The sequence below is a fragment of the Anoplopoma fimbria genome, chromosome 9, assembly GCF_027596085.1.
Source record: "Anoplopoma fimbria isolate UVic2021 breed Golden Eagle Sablefish chromosome 9, Afim_UVic_2022, whole genome shotgun sequence".
Lineage (NCBI taxonomy): Eukaryota > Metazoa > Chordata > Actinopteri > Perciformes > Anoplopomatidae > Anoplopoma > Anoplopoma fimbria.
In genome coordinates this window covers 21,064,556-21,079,894 of record NC_072457.1, presented here as the reverse complement: position 1 = coordinate 21,079,894, position 15,339 = coordinate 21,064,556, and the positions used below count along the sequence as shown (strand labels likewise).

The 15,339-nt window shown below is 40.9% G+C and overlaps 3 protein-coding genes across 4 annotated transcripts; 2 read left to right on the top strand and 1 right to left on the bottom strand.

Annotated features, from left to right (window-relative positions):
- The first annotated feature begins 710 nt into the window (after positions 1-710).
- LOC129096121 (OCIA domain-containing protein 1) lies at positions 711-3,389 on the top strand. 2 transcript variants are annotated; one of them, XM_054604800.1, is made up of 8 exons: positions 711-912; positions 1,105-1,189; positions 1,309-1,362; positions 1,468-1,515; positions 1,926-2,055; positions 2,150-2,322; positions 2,923-3,069; positions 3,193-3,389. In XM_054604800.1, the coding sequence occupies exons 1-8, from the start codon at positions 859-861 to the stop codon at positions 3,228-3,230; spliced, it is 729 nt and encodes a 242-aa protein (XP_054460775.1). In that variant the 5' UTR covers positions 711-858; the 3' UTR covers positions 3,231-3,389. The 2 variants fall into 2 exon arrangements, with proteins under 2 accessions (XP_054460775.1, XP_054460774.1); XM_054604799.1 differs by having other exon boundaries at positions 1,102-1,189.
- A 987-nt stretch (positions 3,390-4,376) lies between these two features.
- Positions 4,377-5,990, bottom strand: rhbdd2 (rhomboid domain containing 2). Its single transcript, XM_054605049.1, has one exon. It carries the CDS (start codon positions 5,750-5,752, stop codon positions 4,667-4,669), a length of 1,086 nt encoding a protein of 361 aa, XP_054461024.1. The 5' UTR covers positions 5,753-5,990; the 3' UTR covers positions 4,377-4,666.
- Positions 5,991-7,050: 1,060 nt separating this feature from the next.
- On the top strand, positions 7,051-12,289 carry chic2 (cysteine-rich hydrophobic domain 2). Its single transcript, XM_054604361.1, has 6 exons — positions 7,051-7,362; positions 9,299-9,353; positions 9,583-9,738; positions 9,878-9,934; positions 10,020-10,079; positions 11,160-12,289. Exons 1-6 carry the CDS (start codon positions 7,223-7,225, stop codon positions 11,208-11,210), a joined length of 519 nt encoding a protein of 172 aa, XP_054460336.1. The 5' UTR covers positions 7,051-7,222; the 3' UTR covers positions 11,211-12,289.
- The last annotated feature ends 3,050 nt before the right edge of the window (positions 12,290-15,339 follow it).

Here is a 15,339-nt window from a genome sequence, read left to right as displayed (position 1 = left end):
TGTGTGTGTGTGTGTGTGTGTGTGTGTGTGTGTGTGTGTGAATAAGTAAGTGTAATAAGTCTGAATAATAATCAAATATACATTATGATTTAGCAAAGTATATAGTTTTATAAATATGCGCAGTTTATGTAATATACAGTAATGATTTTATGCAATTCATAAAACAACTCGAAAAGAGTACTACCATGATATAGCGTATATTACATTATGAAAACACGATAATTATACAGCAGTAATAAAGTATTATTATATTGTTAGATAACTTATATCACTACATAATAAATACCTTTTAAGGAATTATATATTTATTTAATGTATGTACTGCAATGTAATAGTATTAAGTGATATGCTACTGCATTTTGTACTACTACTCTGTATTGCAATATATACAGTACCAGTCGAAAGTTTGGACACACCTCATTCAATGGTTTTTCTTTCTTTTTATTTTTATTTTTTTCTACATTGTAGATTAATATTGAAGACATCCAAACTATGAAGGAACACATATGGAATTATGTGGTAAACAAACAAATGCTCAACAAACCAGAATATGTTTTATATTTTTACATTCTTCAAAGTAGTTGAATGAGAAGGTGTGTCCAAACTTTTGACTGGTACTGTACATACTAAAAAAGTCAAATTATCACAAAATGCAACTATTTTGACAGCCACTAGAGGGCGTGAGCACAACACCTCAGGTAACCCCCGACTGGACCTGTCTTTAACTTCCGGGTTACTGCAGTGGTAGCTGGAGCAATGACATTGTACCAAACAGAAGAAGTCAGGTCGCCCAGTGGCTTACATGTTGTTATTCCGCGTGCTTTGAAGGCTTAAATTAGCACCACCGTCCCCGTCAACATGTCTTCCTCCGCCACGGGCTTCACCGAGGAGCGGCAGCACGTGGGCGCACAGGTAAACACAGCATGCGTCAACTTTGGATGAACTGCGGATGCTCTAGTCTGTCTGCTGTTTAAATCTCATTAGACTGACTCTGTGTGTGTGTGTGTGTGTGTGTGTGTGTGTGTGTGTGTGTGTGTGTGTGTGTGTGTGTGTGTGTGTGTGTGTGTGTGTGTGTGTGTTTGTGTGTGTGTTTTTAACCAGCAGGCACCAGTGGGCGTGGAGTACGTCCCCACAGAAGAAGAGAAGAGGGTGTTCAAAGAGTGCAACAATGAAAGCTTTTGGTACAGGTGTAAGTTTCTGTCTTTCACACACAGGTCAGACTACAGATGTTGTGTAATTAATAAATAAAAAAATAAAAAAGATGTGAACTTTGATAATGAGTTTGACACCAACATGCTCTCTTCACAGCGGTGCCCTTCTCTATGGTCGGCGTGGCCATCACTCAAGCACTAGTTGCCAAAGGTGATGCTATTCATACTGCAGATGAATCAGCAAACATGTCTGTGACATAAACATTAGCACATATTACACTTAAAATAACTCCTGTTCTGCTCTGTTTGTTTGCAGGGGTTCTGTCTGCATCTCCAAGGTTTGGATCTCTACCCAAAGTGGCCTGTAAGTTCACAAACCTCAAAGCCGGGAGGTGACGCACGCAGTCGCCTCTGATAATTAGTGGAGCAAATGATATGAACGCCTCTCACTATAACGCAACAACGCTCAACGGCCCCAACAAACTACAGCCTCTAGAAAGACCGTAGTATTGAATCAACACCTCTCAGAAAACAGTATTCCACTGCATTAGTTTTGACTATGTGACGAGTGTTTGTTACATTTAGGGTAATATGACAATACACATCCCAATAAGGCTGCGTTACAGTTAAATGATGCACATTTCTGAACTTATTTTACCAGTTTAGCTACAGTGTCACATTCACATCACTAACAATATTTTATTTCTCAGCGATGATATCACCTGCCTCTAGCTGAAATGAAATATTATAAGAAAATGGTCAATGTCTCTCCAGTCGCCGGCTTCTGTGGCTACCTGGCGGGGAAAATGTCGTACATGAAGACGTGCCAGGAGAAGTTCAAGAGTCTGGAGAACTCTCCTCTGGGAGACGCCCTCAGACAGAGGACAGGACTGCCTCCACAAGCGTGAGTACCACGCATACCCCCCCCCCCCCCCCCCATATGTTTTCCTCCAACGACTAGCCCCTGACCATTTTTCTGTCCCCCTCCTCCCCCCCAGTCCCAAGGGTCCTCAGTCAGAGATGAGTGATCCAGACAACCCGACATTTGACACAATGTTCCAGCACGCAGAAGCCCCCAAAGAACTGACCCCCAACACCAGAGACAACGGATATGGCTTTAATGCAGAGTCACCCGTGTCAATGGGCAAAGCGGACGACTTCGCAGCTCTAGGTACCACCATTGTTTTTTTCAAATACAACTTAATGATGACCATCTGTTGTGCAAATACACATAAACAGAAGCGGCGTCTCGGACTCACCTCTAATTGTGAACCAACAATTGACAACAACTTCCGCTTATCAATACCATGATAACTGTTGAACAGTGTTTGTGATAAAAGCAGAGCCGTGGCGAGTCATAAAACGTTCATATGGCAAACAATGCAGCAAAGGTGGAGCAATTTCCCCAATATATTTTTGGGAGTTTTCAGTCTAGCAATTTTCAATATATCCAACGCACACTGAACAATGCTGATATTGATATTTGTCTATAAATAAATACATACATTTAGAAATATAAATTATTCTGTTATTCCTTTTTAAATAAGTTGGCCTAAGTCAAGTAAAGAAGCCTTATGATGGATTTGGAAATGCCTACTCTTTTTATTTCTTCCTGAAATCAAACATTTAACATTATGATGCATAAAAAGACAATATAATGAGCGGAAGGTGCTCCTTATTATACCAAATCATGAAATGTGTTGTAACTTTTCTTACAACTTTCCCAGATAACTCTCTTTGTCCCTTTCCTTGTCCCCACCACCTTCAACAGAAGACGAGGAGCCCAGGAAGAGGGCCATCCACTATGAGGACCTGAGGCTCAAGAACAGAGAGAACTACGAGGTCACGCTCACTCAGAAGGCCGAGACGCTGCTCAAAACGTCACCTGAGAAGGAGCCGGGGAGACCCAGGAAAGACGGTAAGCTTCTCATGCTGTGATGTGTGAAACACAATGTCAAGGGGGTCTGAATTCAAGTACATCTGTTGTCTTAAGTGACTAAACTCTTCCTCCTTTTTCCTCTCTCTCTCTCTTATGTTACAGTGAAGAAAAACGTCTATGGAGATTCCTGGGAGGAATGAGTCCTTATGATCATTCCATCTGTACACTGGCACCCTGCCTTACAGAAGCAGCCCAGTGGCCATTTTGCTCCAGCGTGTCAGTTAGTTATCATTATGTTGTATGAGTCTGTGATACATGTATTTTCAAAAGATTCAATTAAACCAAATTACAAGAGGACTTACCGGTAAACGGTTTCTTTCTGTGCTTTGATTTTGGTTGCCAGTTATTGGGTATCTTTGTCCCTATTCTTCTTCTCATCACACAAAAAGCATGAGACATAGTGCTGCTTAGGTGTTTATTTTTCTTATTTTATAGTGTATAAAACACAAAACTGATTACATTCTGAATACATACACAGGCGACTTCTAAATGTGGGAGGGGGAGTAGATGTTAATTTAAGACCTTTCAACAAGGTCATTGATTTTCTTGGTTTTGTTTTTGAAAAAAAAAAACTATCAGACAGTATTTGTGTGTTTTAACTCATGTCTGGAGCGGTGCCTTTAATATTTTTGTGATTTGTACCCATATAGAGGCATACCTTCTGTATTTCATTGTTATGCCTGATGAGGCGTTTCTAGTTCAATACAGTTTTGGGAGCTTAAGTCTAGTTTGCATATGGAAAATAACATTTACTCTGCTATCCTGCACAGACTTTAGATTAGTTGTGCCTTTTAAACTAGTATTGGAAATGTCTGAGATGCAGCCTAAAATGCTGAATCTGGTATTAGCAATACACAAGTGTATACAGCGATCCTTTATCAGGTTATAATATCATTCATCAGGTCGATTACGCTAAACAGGAACAACAATAACGTTACGTGTCACTTGCCACCCAACCGGTACTACACATGTGCCACTCTCAACAGAGATGAGAAAGAAGGGAAATCGCTCATTGTTGGCTACTTTCAGTGCCGATCGGGCAAATGATAGCAGAGAGTGTAACGTTAAGCCAGAGCTACCAATATCTTAAACTGCAAAATCTATCAAACTAGATGATAAAAAGGTCAAAGGGCATCCATTCTGTGTGTATTGCACCATTCGCTTAGAGCCGCCACCTCAGACGTCCCCATTTTGAGAGCCGTTGAGAGGCAAAATAAATGCTCCCCATCTTGCATTAAGCACCTTTAAAAAAAAAAAACCAAAAAAGGCGTTTTAAGTTTTGCCCACCATAGTTTATTTGTAGAAATGAGGGGGAATTTGTACAAAAAAAAGTAAATTTAAAAATGTATATACAAAAGTCGGCAATAACATTTAAACACATTCGGAGGAATGTCCTTTAAATATACAGACAGGCAGACAGTCCACAAATGCTGTAAAATACTACTTTAAAAATCAGCTTTACAATGAGTCCAAGCGTTTGTCAATGATAAGAGATGCTGCAGGGGCCCAGCTGGGTTTAACTGTGAAAAAATATTATAGTATTGACAGAGGAGTCAGATAATAACCATGACTATAATTAACCATGACTATGACCATGATCATGACCATGACTATGATCGTGACTATGACCATGACCATGACTATGATCATGACTATGACCATGACCATGATCGTGACTATGACCATGACCATGGTCGTGGTCGTGGTTGCAGCCTTGGCCAAAATTCTGCTCTGAAGACAGTCCTTGACTTAGTCCAAAGCTATGTGCAGAGCCATGTCCATGAGGATTGGGAGGTGGCGCTGTAGCGGACGGAGCACTGGTGGAATTCAGCCAACCTTCGTAATGATCACCCGAGGTATTGGCAGTGCGAACGCTGGCCAACGGGGCGTAGGCCTGGACCGGGTAGGACCCAGGGGTTGGGTTGATTTGTGGAAGGAGGGTCTTCCTCCTCTCCTCTGTGGAAGCAGGGACAAACGTCACTCCTGTGATGCTCCTCAACAACCTAAAAGGCATCCTCTTCTCCAGAGAGCCAGCCCTGGCCTCGGACACGTTCAGGATAGAGAGCCACCCTTTCCCATACATCCACCCGACCAGGACGCCTATGACGTTACAGGGGAGCACGCTGTGAGGAACGAGGGCGGTGGTGACTAGGAGGAGCACCCACGGGAGGGCCACGGTGGGGAAACTGACCCCGCACAGGTATCCTTTGGTCATTTTTGTGTGCATGGTAGTTAGAGCCACGCATGCCAGGGACACAGGGACCAACCCCTCGGCGTGACTCTGGCTGTCCTCACTTTGCATAAGATCCACGAAGCTGTAAAACAAGCCTGTGGTGGTCGACAGCAGGAAGAACAAGAACAGGAAGCGCACAGTGCCAACACCTTTCTCCAGACTGCCGCTGAGAAACACCAAGGTTGAGATGTTGACGAGGAGCTGAGCGGAGGTTCTGTGGTACAAAGGGAACATCAGGAGTCTGTGGAGGTGTCCATTCTGAAACACAGTCGCCCCAACACTGAGCACCCCCTCAGTGAAGTCAAAGTATGTTTGGAGGCCGAACAGAGCGCACGAGAGAAGCACCACGGTTAGAACCCCGCTCGTGAGGACAGGAACCAAGTCTTTCAAAGCTTTGAAGATCATTTTAAAGATCTCAGTATGTGTCATCTTGCAAGTGAACTCAGGGCATCCGGTGCTGGTCCACTGAAGGTTCACCTGAGGGTCACCTGACTCCACACTCCCTGACCAGGAAGTAGCATTACTGTCACGTGCAGACTGCTCTAAAGCTCGTGTCGACGTCTCCTGCTCCCCTCGGACGGGTTTAGGTCATGGTTGATGACAAAAAGCTTCACAGTCTTCACGTTGTCCGGGCGCAGCGGCTCTGAAGAGTACACGCGCTTCACCGGGCAGGAAATGGTTTAAAAAAAAGACTTCCGGTTGAACCTTTCAAAATAAAAAGAGCATCTTTTGAGTAAAAGTGAAACATAATATCATGTTGGGTTAAAAGGCAGGTTAAATGTAACTTATTGAAAACGTTCATGTATATTTAAGGAGATTTTGCTCAACTTCCGGTTTTGTTTATTTTTTATAATTATTTGTGTGTTACTATCATTAACATTGTAAATGTAACTAAATACATTTACTCAAATGCTGTACTTGAGGATATTTTTTTAGCTATTTGTATTTTAATGAGTATTTCCAATTGATTCTACTTTATACTTCCCAACAACTTCAATTCAGAGTAATATGTTGCACTTTACTTAACAATCAGTAACATAATCCAATAATACACACTATAAAACCATACTAGAAAGAGCCATACTTTTATTATGTTATTGCTACATATGTTTTGTCAAATGTTTCAGGTAGTTCTTCATCCTGTCTGTTGGGGTCAAATAAACCAAACAACATATTTTACCATTTAAGTGAAACAAAAGCATGATATCTGCATGTTGCAAAAGCATCCTTCAGTAAATTGCAATTTTGTAAGAAAAAAAAATATATAAAAAAAAGATGTTTTATATATTATATCAAAATATCTAAATATATATATATATTTATATATATAAAATACATATAAAAAAATAAAAAAATATATATATAAAATATATATATATATATAAATATATATATAATAAATATATATATATATAATAAAAATATATATAAAAAATTTATATATATAAATATATATATATATAAAAAATATATATATATATATAAAAATATATATAATAAATATATATATATAAAAATATATATATATATATATATATATATATATATAAAAAATATATATAATATATATATATAATATATATATATAAATATATATATATAATATAATATATATATAATATATAACATATATATAATATATAACATATATAAATATATATAATAATATAATATATAATATATAATAAATATATAACATATATCCTCACCGTGCCTCTTCCGGTGTCTGCGGCGGATGTTGATGTTTGCTCCGGTGTGAACGGGCTCCGGACGCGCTGCTCTGTGTTGTGGTCGTGTCTGCGGCTGTGTCTGTGCTCGTTTCCCGGTAACGTCCCGCTGCTCGTCGGCACCGTGTCTGTCCCGGTGTGTGTCCCGGGGAGCGCGAGGCCGAGTCGTGCGATGATGGAGGACTTTGACGAGATCTACGAGGAGGAGGAGGAGGAGGAGGAAGAGGAGGACGAGGACAGGGCCGCGGAGGAGCAGCTCCTCAAGTACGCCCCGGACCCGGTGGTGGTGCGAGGGTCCGGCCACGTCACCGTGTAAGCGACCCGCAGCACTCACGGGCCCCGAGAGAGGAGCCCGCCGTCCCCGCTAAACGAGCCTCGAGCCCCGCAGTGGAGGCGGAGCGGGGTCGGCTAGCTGTTAGCATGGAGCTAACCCTCACATGGAGCTCGACCCAGACACCGGGGACATGGTGGTGCACAGGGCTGCTCTCAGGCAGCCTGGCCCCGGCGTCTGGCCCACGCTCTGGGGACTTTAGTCTAGTTTATTTGCACAATTGAAAAATATAAAAAAACATTGATAAATGATATTACAGTGCAGGAAGAGGCAGAAAGCCCACTGGGCTTATTAGAAGCCTCCACCTGTATAATATATATATAAAATAAAAAAAATCACAATTCTATGACGAATACAAAAAGAAAATACATGTGATAAGAAATACTGTTGAAAAAGCAATTTTAAAAGATATGATTTATAATAACAATACATTATAAACAACAAGAAAACAAATGCAATGAGTCAAGATGTGAATGAGCATGAGCGTGTGTGTGTGTTTGTGTGTGTGTAAGTTCATATGTGTGCATTTATGTGCATGTGAGAATAAGCCGGGTTTGATCTTGATTAAGGGGATTTGGGTTTGTACCCCTTTCCTTGAACACAGGAACAGAGAGCAGACTTGTTCTCCTCTGGTCGTAGAGTTTAAAGGGAGATGCAGCTGAACCTTTGTTTGGTAAAGTGTCCAGTGCGCATGGATTAGATAAATAATGTAAAAAGTAAAATATGAACACACAGTTGTTGTGGCAGCAGGAGATGGAAGTTGTGGTTGTTGTCTAGTCACGTGGGGAGCATTCACATGAATGTGCAGCTTAACTTGATTGCCTTGAATTATCACATTGTTTCCTTTCACCCCGTGCACTTTCTTGGGTCAGGACCTGCACATGGTCTGTGTAGTAATCTCATAAAGAATGAATGAGGAGTCTGCGTTTTATCACACAGTGCTAATGTTGATTTGAACACAGCCTTATTTACACATTCAACATAGGATGGGTGATAACCTATTATATCACAATGAGAAAGTTTTTTATAGACAAAAAGTAGAAATAAAAATCCCTGAACTGAAATCCTCAATTTAAATAAAGTAGTTTGTTGGAATACATTAGTCTTTTTTTTTTTTTTTTTTTTTTTTTGTATTTGAAAGCAGCAAAAAATAGATTGAAGAAGAAGATTTTGTTTGATAAAAACATTTGAAAGGCTCGGCATGAATAAAGGGGAAACACTGAGAAGTGAAGCCTGATCTTTATCTGCATGCAGAAATACAGAGTTTAAACAGAATGAAAAGACATGCCACAAAAGAAATATGAACACACAGTTGTTGTGGCAGCAGGAGATGTATGTTGTGGTTGTTGTCTAGTCACGTGGGAGCATTCACATGAATGTGCAGCTTAACTTGATTGCCTTGAATTATCACATTGTTTCCTTTCACCACTCCTTGTCAAAGTTTTGACACTACATTGAATTGTCCGCACTCCTTGTGGTTGTGTAAACCAATCCAGAAAAAACAGAGAATTGTATAATAATAATAATAATAATAAGTCGTGGACAATCAATGTTGGTTTGATTTAAGTCTAGAGAGCATGGACGTACTGGGGTTTTAGGGTGTTTCAACACAACCATGTATCATCTTTGACAAACCTTACAATACCTAATAAGAAATATCTGATGTTTTTTGTTTTGATATTATTACAATGTGTCTGTGTTATGGGGCTCCCTCAAAAACGACGAGGTACATCTAAGGAAATTTATATTGATTCATATTGGAATTGCAATAATTTACCCCAGATACCTGCTTGACTTGGTAGTTTTACCTTTGGAGAAGCGGCCTGACATGTAAAGTTTGTTTGTTTAAGCCAATTATTAAAACAGCGCATTTCTGCTGATGTGTAACAGTCTACTGTTTTTACCTTTCCCCCACAGATTTGGGCTTAGTAACAAATTTGAGTCAGAATTTCCTTCAGCACTTACAGGAAAGGTGAGTGTCTTGTTGTTATTATACAACATCTTATTGTTTTTGTAATAAAATTGCTAACTATTCCGCAGTACAGTAAGTTATATTTTCACTGATGGAACAAACAATGCTGCATTCATTCATCTGATGACCATAGCAAAACGCAGATTAAGTTTTGCGTACAATCTACTCACAAACACAAGAACATTACATGTTACTTTACAAACTATACCACGTGTGTTCACTTCCTCAGGTGGCACCAGAGGAATTCAAAGCCAGTATCAACCGCGTGAACAGCTGCCTGAGGAAGACCCTGCCGGTGAATGTGCGGTGGCTGCTGTGTGGCTGCCTTTGCTGCTGTTGCACGTTGGGCTTCAGTTTGTGGCCTGTCATCTGCCTCAGCAAGAGGGTGAGATACCCATCTATGTTGCACTAGTAACAACAAAACAGTAAATCAAAATCAACCAGGGAGTTAGGGAAAAGGTTATTATTGATTTTCTTTTTGGGGGGGTTAAGGAATGTCATCTAATGTCACTGTTACCTTCCAGACAAGAAGATCGATAGAGAAACTTCTGGAGTGGGAGAACACCAGACTTTACCACAAGGTGAGCATGAATGGATATGTGTGTAATGATATTGCACCCTGTTGGGACATGTTGTTGTAAATAATCATCTGACCTCTGTTTGCAGTTGTGTTTGCATTGGAGACTAAGCAAAAGGAAGTGTGAGACCAACAACATGATGGAATATGTAAGTATCCGTTGCGGAGAGATGATGATATACATTACAAGGAGGCTGGTTGGACTAGTTGATTAAGGAGTTTGATGGCTTGTCAGACACCAAAACGCTTCACAGGGCTTATGTAACACTATGAGGAAAGGTTTTCCAGCTGGGAATATATCAAATGCAGGGTAAACCGCAGAACGACAGTGTTCAAGTTACATCCTAATCTACGGATGTAACCTATGTAATGTAATCTATGGAATGTGCGTTGTGTAAGGCAGTTACCATTTAATTGACGGAAAATTGCATTGCGGCAAAAGTTAAGGTTGGACAACCCTGCACTTTCTTGGGTCAGGACCTGCACATGGTCTGTGTAGTAATCTCATAAAGAATGAATGAGGAGTCTGCGTTTTAACACACAGTGCTAATGTTGATTTGAACACAGCCTCACTTACACATTCAACATCAGGATGGGTGATAACCTATTAATCACAATGAGAACGTTATTTTATAGTCAAAAAGTAGAAATAAAAATCCCTGAACTGAAATCCTCAATTTAAATAAAGTAGTTTGTTGGAATACACTAGTCTTTTTTTCTTTTTTTTTCAAAAGCAGCAAAAGTGTTGTATTTGAAAGGCTCAATGACAGCAAATATAGATTGAAGAAGAATATTTAGTTTGATAAAAACATGTTGTGAGTTGAGAATTTTAGCAGTGGCGCTGATAATTCAGCGACATGAATAAAGGGGAAACTCTGATTAGTAAAGCCTGATCTTTATCTGCATGCAGAAATACAGAGTTTAAACAGAATGAAAAGACATGCCACAAAAAAAAAAAGCGTAGCATTACAATGTTGATTTAGAATTCAAATGTCAACATTACGAATGAAGCCTCGATCCTCTTTCGTACAACCCTACCTGACACACCAATGTACTTGATCACACTGAAGCAAGAAGTCTGCAAATCTGAATGACCTCAAGCATTGGCCCAATACGACCCGAGATACTGAAACGATGGCTACTTTGTCAGAAATGCTGTAGCAAACTCTGAACCTCTTGAATAATCTGCATCGTCTCACAGTAACAGCATTTTCTCTCATCTTCTGCAGGTAATCCTAATAGAGTTCTTACCTAAGATCCCCATCTTCAGACCGGACTAGGCTGACTGTGGCTGATCTCAAACCTCCTTTGCTGTCCAGCTCTGTGACAGAACCACAATGGCGGTCAAGCTCCCGAATAAATACCCCGATGTTTTCGTTTACAGGGTAGCATCGATCCTCCCTCTTCTCACTTTGACCCGCTCACCCACACATATCACCTTTGTTTACAAATCCGGCACCCCCCCCAACACTTTTCTTTTTTTGGAGTGAATTCACCGTTGAACCGCAACCTATCGGAGCGAGCTGGGGCACTGTTAAGCTAACCGGCACCAGCCTGTGGGATGTCGTGTGTGTGTGGGGGGGGACCAGCCACAGGCAGCGTTATGGATTTTTGGAACTTGAGCTGCAGATTGGACTCTCAATTTGAGTCCTCTGAGCTATGACTGGAAATTTTTGTCACTTGTATGTTCCCTTCCCTAAGCACATGGCACAGTCAGACCATGATAATAAAAAAAACAAAAAACATTTGCACATCTCACCCTCTGTCTCACCGGCCAACATCACCTGCAAAAAATACACCCCAGTGCTTTCGTAACGGTTGGTTTGGCGCTCTAGATTCTTCTCTGGAGGCCGTGGAGGAAACGTAAAGAACTCCGAAGGGAACCTCCATCCAAATCAACTCTGTAGCGGACAGACTGGTCTTACAGGAGCATGTTGGGCGAGTGGCCAGGACAGCTGAACTCAATTATGTCACTTTTTCTTATCAACTAGCAGACATCCTCTCGCCTCCTTCCACATCTCTGCACAGTTCACAGTGCATCGACCCTAACCCAGTGACAATCACACAGTCTTGACTGTACCCTCCGTGGTATGAATGGCACTTTGTGCTACACGGTTTACCTGGAACAATTTGTCTTCAACAGTGTGTGTGTGTGTGTGTGTGTGTGTGTGTGTGTGTGTGTGTGTGTGTGTGTGTGTGTGTGTGTGTGTGTGTGTGTGTGTGTGTGTGTGTGTGTGTGTGTGTGTGTGTGTGTGTGTGTGTGTGTGTGTGTGTGTGTGTCCGTCCAGGTGATGAGCTGGCTGCCTACTACTGCTTCTGAGTCGCAGTTGATCAGGTAAAGCTGGAAAGAAAGCCACTAGTGATTAAGAGGAGGGTCCTTTGTTTTTTTCTTTTTAGTAACTCAAATTTTGTTTACTATTTTGGTGAAAGAGAGCTTTTCACTGTATTTGTTTTGTGTGTGTGTGTGTCTGTGTGTTTTTGATTGAGAGAGAGAAACCTAAGCAAAAAAAGACAAATCAGACATTAAGAGATACTCTTTAAAGCAGGGTTCTTTCTTTGACATATTTGTTTGCCATAACCGATCTTTGTTACTTTAGTCGTAGTAATTTATAAATGAGTGCGCATATAATCTGTGCATTCATGAAATGGGCCTCCAATATATATTTTTTTGCAAACGTTTTTCATGTTTTTTTTTCCTTTTTGTCTTTATGGTCATGTGTCAACACTAAAGCACACAATTGATCCTTAAAACCTTCACATGGCCTCTATTCTATTCTTATCTGTGGACCTTGGCTAATATATAGGAGTGATTCAAGTTAAGGATATAGCTCTTCTGAGAAAGTTCTTCTCTTTTAGATATAATCTGACCGATGACATTCAGAAGTCTGGGTTGACCAAGAGTGTTAGGTCCTCTTTCTTAGGTGTTAGGTAATACCAGGGTTCTGTATCATGAAGCAGGCAGGATTACTGAAGTTAGCTTGATAACTGCACTAAAACCAGACAACCCCCAAAGGAGGAACTAGGACTTAAAGCTGCATCACTAATCAGTGTTTCTATATTAACAATGAAAAAGTGATGTTTTAAAGGGGTTACTTGTTATTATGTTGTCACCCGACTGCAGTTTCCCTCAGCTTGACAGAGCATTTTGATTTTCTGGCCTGAAGCAATTTCCAGCAGCAGACAGATGTTTTCATAGAAAAGGCTCATCACCAAACAGCAGACAGACACAGTCAGCAACTAGCTGGTGGAGCGTTTAGCAGCCTAAGAGACAAACATCTCCCTCAGGAGATGGTGGAGACCAAAAACGGAGCTAAAATGAAAGAGAGTCTTGATCTTTCGTTCATTGGGTGGCCAAAACTTCTCACTTGTGAGTTCAGTTACCTAGCTATCTAGCAATCCTGCTTCGTCGTAGAGACCTAAGACTTTTTCTTAAAACTGTCCACATGTTTATGAACGTATCATAAAGTACATCTCTGTTTAATAAAACATACAACCATCTTCCAGCAAAAAAAAAGGTGATGGCATATATTTAGCTTTCCTCACTCAGCACACCTCATTATTTAAAAAAAAAAAAAAAAGAAAACATCCGGAGACTGAGATTGAAAACTTTGTTTAAGTCACACAGCTCCAGAGATTGTATGGGTCACACTCAGGGGATTATACTTCTAACAACCACATGTATTATTGGGAAATCTCACAGTCAGATATGTTCCAAAGTCACAACAGAGGGTCAAGAGTACAGTGCAGATCACACGTTACTTGAATAATTGTAAAATGATAATGGAAAAATGCCCCGTAAAAAAACAGACAAGCAACCTTTATGTGGTCTTCCTGTTTAGATAGTGAAGGAAACACATTCATGGACCCACAAGCTGGTTTACATGGTAAAAGACCCAAATTTACTTGAGTACCACTGGGCTGCCTATCGGTTCATCAGTCACTTTTCTATATTTTTGATTATGGTCTGTTCCATGTTAATCAAGGCACAAGGCCATATGAAGATATTTGTGTGTGTGTGTGTGTGTGCTCGTATGTGCACATTGTGTGCAGATGCAAATGTTCTTCGTAGATCTCAGACTGTGATTGAACCCTGCACAGAAAACAAGTCCTTTTTTTTTTATATAATCTTGAGTGGTCCGTGTGTTTGTGTGTGCGATGGAGAGAAAGATAAATGTACATATGACTCATGCAGGTGTGCAGATGTACAGTAATAAACTACCAATAAATAAGACTATGAGTATCTTCCTCTCTAAGTCAGTGTGTTTGTTTTCCTGCTTGTTGACATATGTCAAGTCTGGATGAGGACAATCAGTCATTTGAGGTCCCGGGAAATCTAGAAGCACTAAGTCAAAGGCGACTGGATTTTATTCTTAATAATGGATGGAAGATATGGTGACCAGAACAAGTTAGTCTCTGGGTGCATTGATATTGGGGACGTGCATGCAGCTCAGAAGCTGTGAGAGAAATCACAGAAAAGATGTAACAGCTATAATTCCTGGGAGAAGTTGGAAGAGAGACTAATAAAGTTTAACCGTAGGTAAAAAAAACATTTACCTTCTAGATCGACACAGGAGCACTAGGGTAACCTCGGATGCACAGGCATGTTCCAGGCCAACACCAGCTACAAGGAAAGACCGTATTCTCTTCCAGTGCATGTGATGAGAGGGAAAGGCAGCTGCCAGCCAGGCCGCCCTGAGGCTGTGAGGATGGGTTTAGTGAAGCAGATGGATGAGGTCAGAGGAAGTTTCGGCTCAAGTGGGTTGCTGAAAACGGCAAACACAGCCAAAAGCTTGCTAAAACCCAACAATAGGGAGGTTTCTCTGCGCAGGAAATAATTCCAAGGCTTGCCACCTCAAATGTATTCAAATCAATGGTTTGAATACATTCAGCAAGCTGGTTCTACCAGATTCAGTAGGTTCATTAGGTGGCCAAAACTTTACACTTGTGAGTTCAGTTACCTAGCTATCTAGCAATCCTGCTTCGTCGTAGAGACCTAAGACTTTTTCTTAAAACTGACGCAGAGACAAGGTCCACCCAAATCCAAAAAAGGGTGCCTGGCCAGCGTGTGGGCCAAAAAAAGGTCTGATTAGAACCAGTTTGGACTTGATAACTTAAGGTTTGTCACTGATCATAAACCCTTTGGTACCTCAATGACTTGGACAATGTTCCCATCAGATGCCAGAGGTTGTTGATTAGGCTCACGCGTTTCAGTGGCATATCTGAAGCTCTCTCCATCAGGTCGCCAGACTATCACAGGGCTGACATATACAGACAGAGAACCATTCACGCTCACATCAATTAACCTAAGCTGCATGTCTTTGGACTGTGGGAGGAAGCCGGAGAACCCGGAGAGAACCCACGCTGACACGGGGAGAACATGCAAACTCCACACAGAAGGCTCGTCTAGCC

Coding starts and splice junctions, on each gene's coding strand:
- rhbdd2 (XM_054605049.1), bottom strand. CDS start 5,752: ATGACACATACTGAGATCTTTAAAATGATCTTCAAAGCTTTGAAAGAC.
- chic2 (XM_054604361.1), top strand. CDS start 7,223: ATGATGGAGGACTTTGACGAGATCTACGAGGAGGAGGAGGAGGAGGAG. Junction 9,354..9,582: donor CTTCAGCACTTACAGGAAAG/GTGAGTGTCTTG, acceptor TCACTTCCTCAG/GTGGCACCAGAGGAATTCAA. Junction 9,739..9,877: donor TCATCTGCCTCAGCAAGAGG/GTGAGATACCCA, acceptor GTTACCTTCCAG/ACAAGAAGATCGATAGAGAA.
- LOC129096121 (XM_054604799.1), top strand. CDS start 859: ATGTCTTCCTCCGCCACGGGCTTCACCGAGGAGCGGCAGCACGTGGGC. Junction 913..1,101: donor GGCAGCACGTGGGCGCACAG/GTAAACACAGCA, acceptor GTTTTTAACCAG/CAGGCACCAGTGGGCGTGGA. Junction 1,190..1,308: donor TGAAAGCTTTTGGTACAGGT/GTAAGTTTCTGT, acceptor CTCTCTTCACAG/CGGTGCCCTTCTCTATGGTC.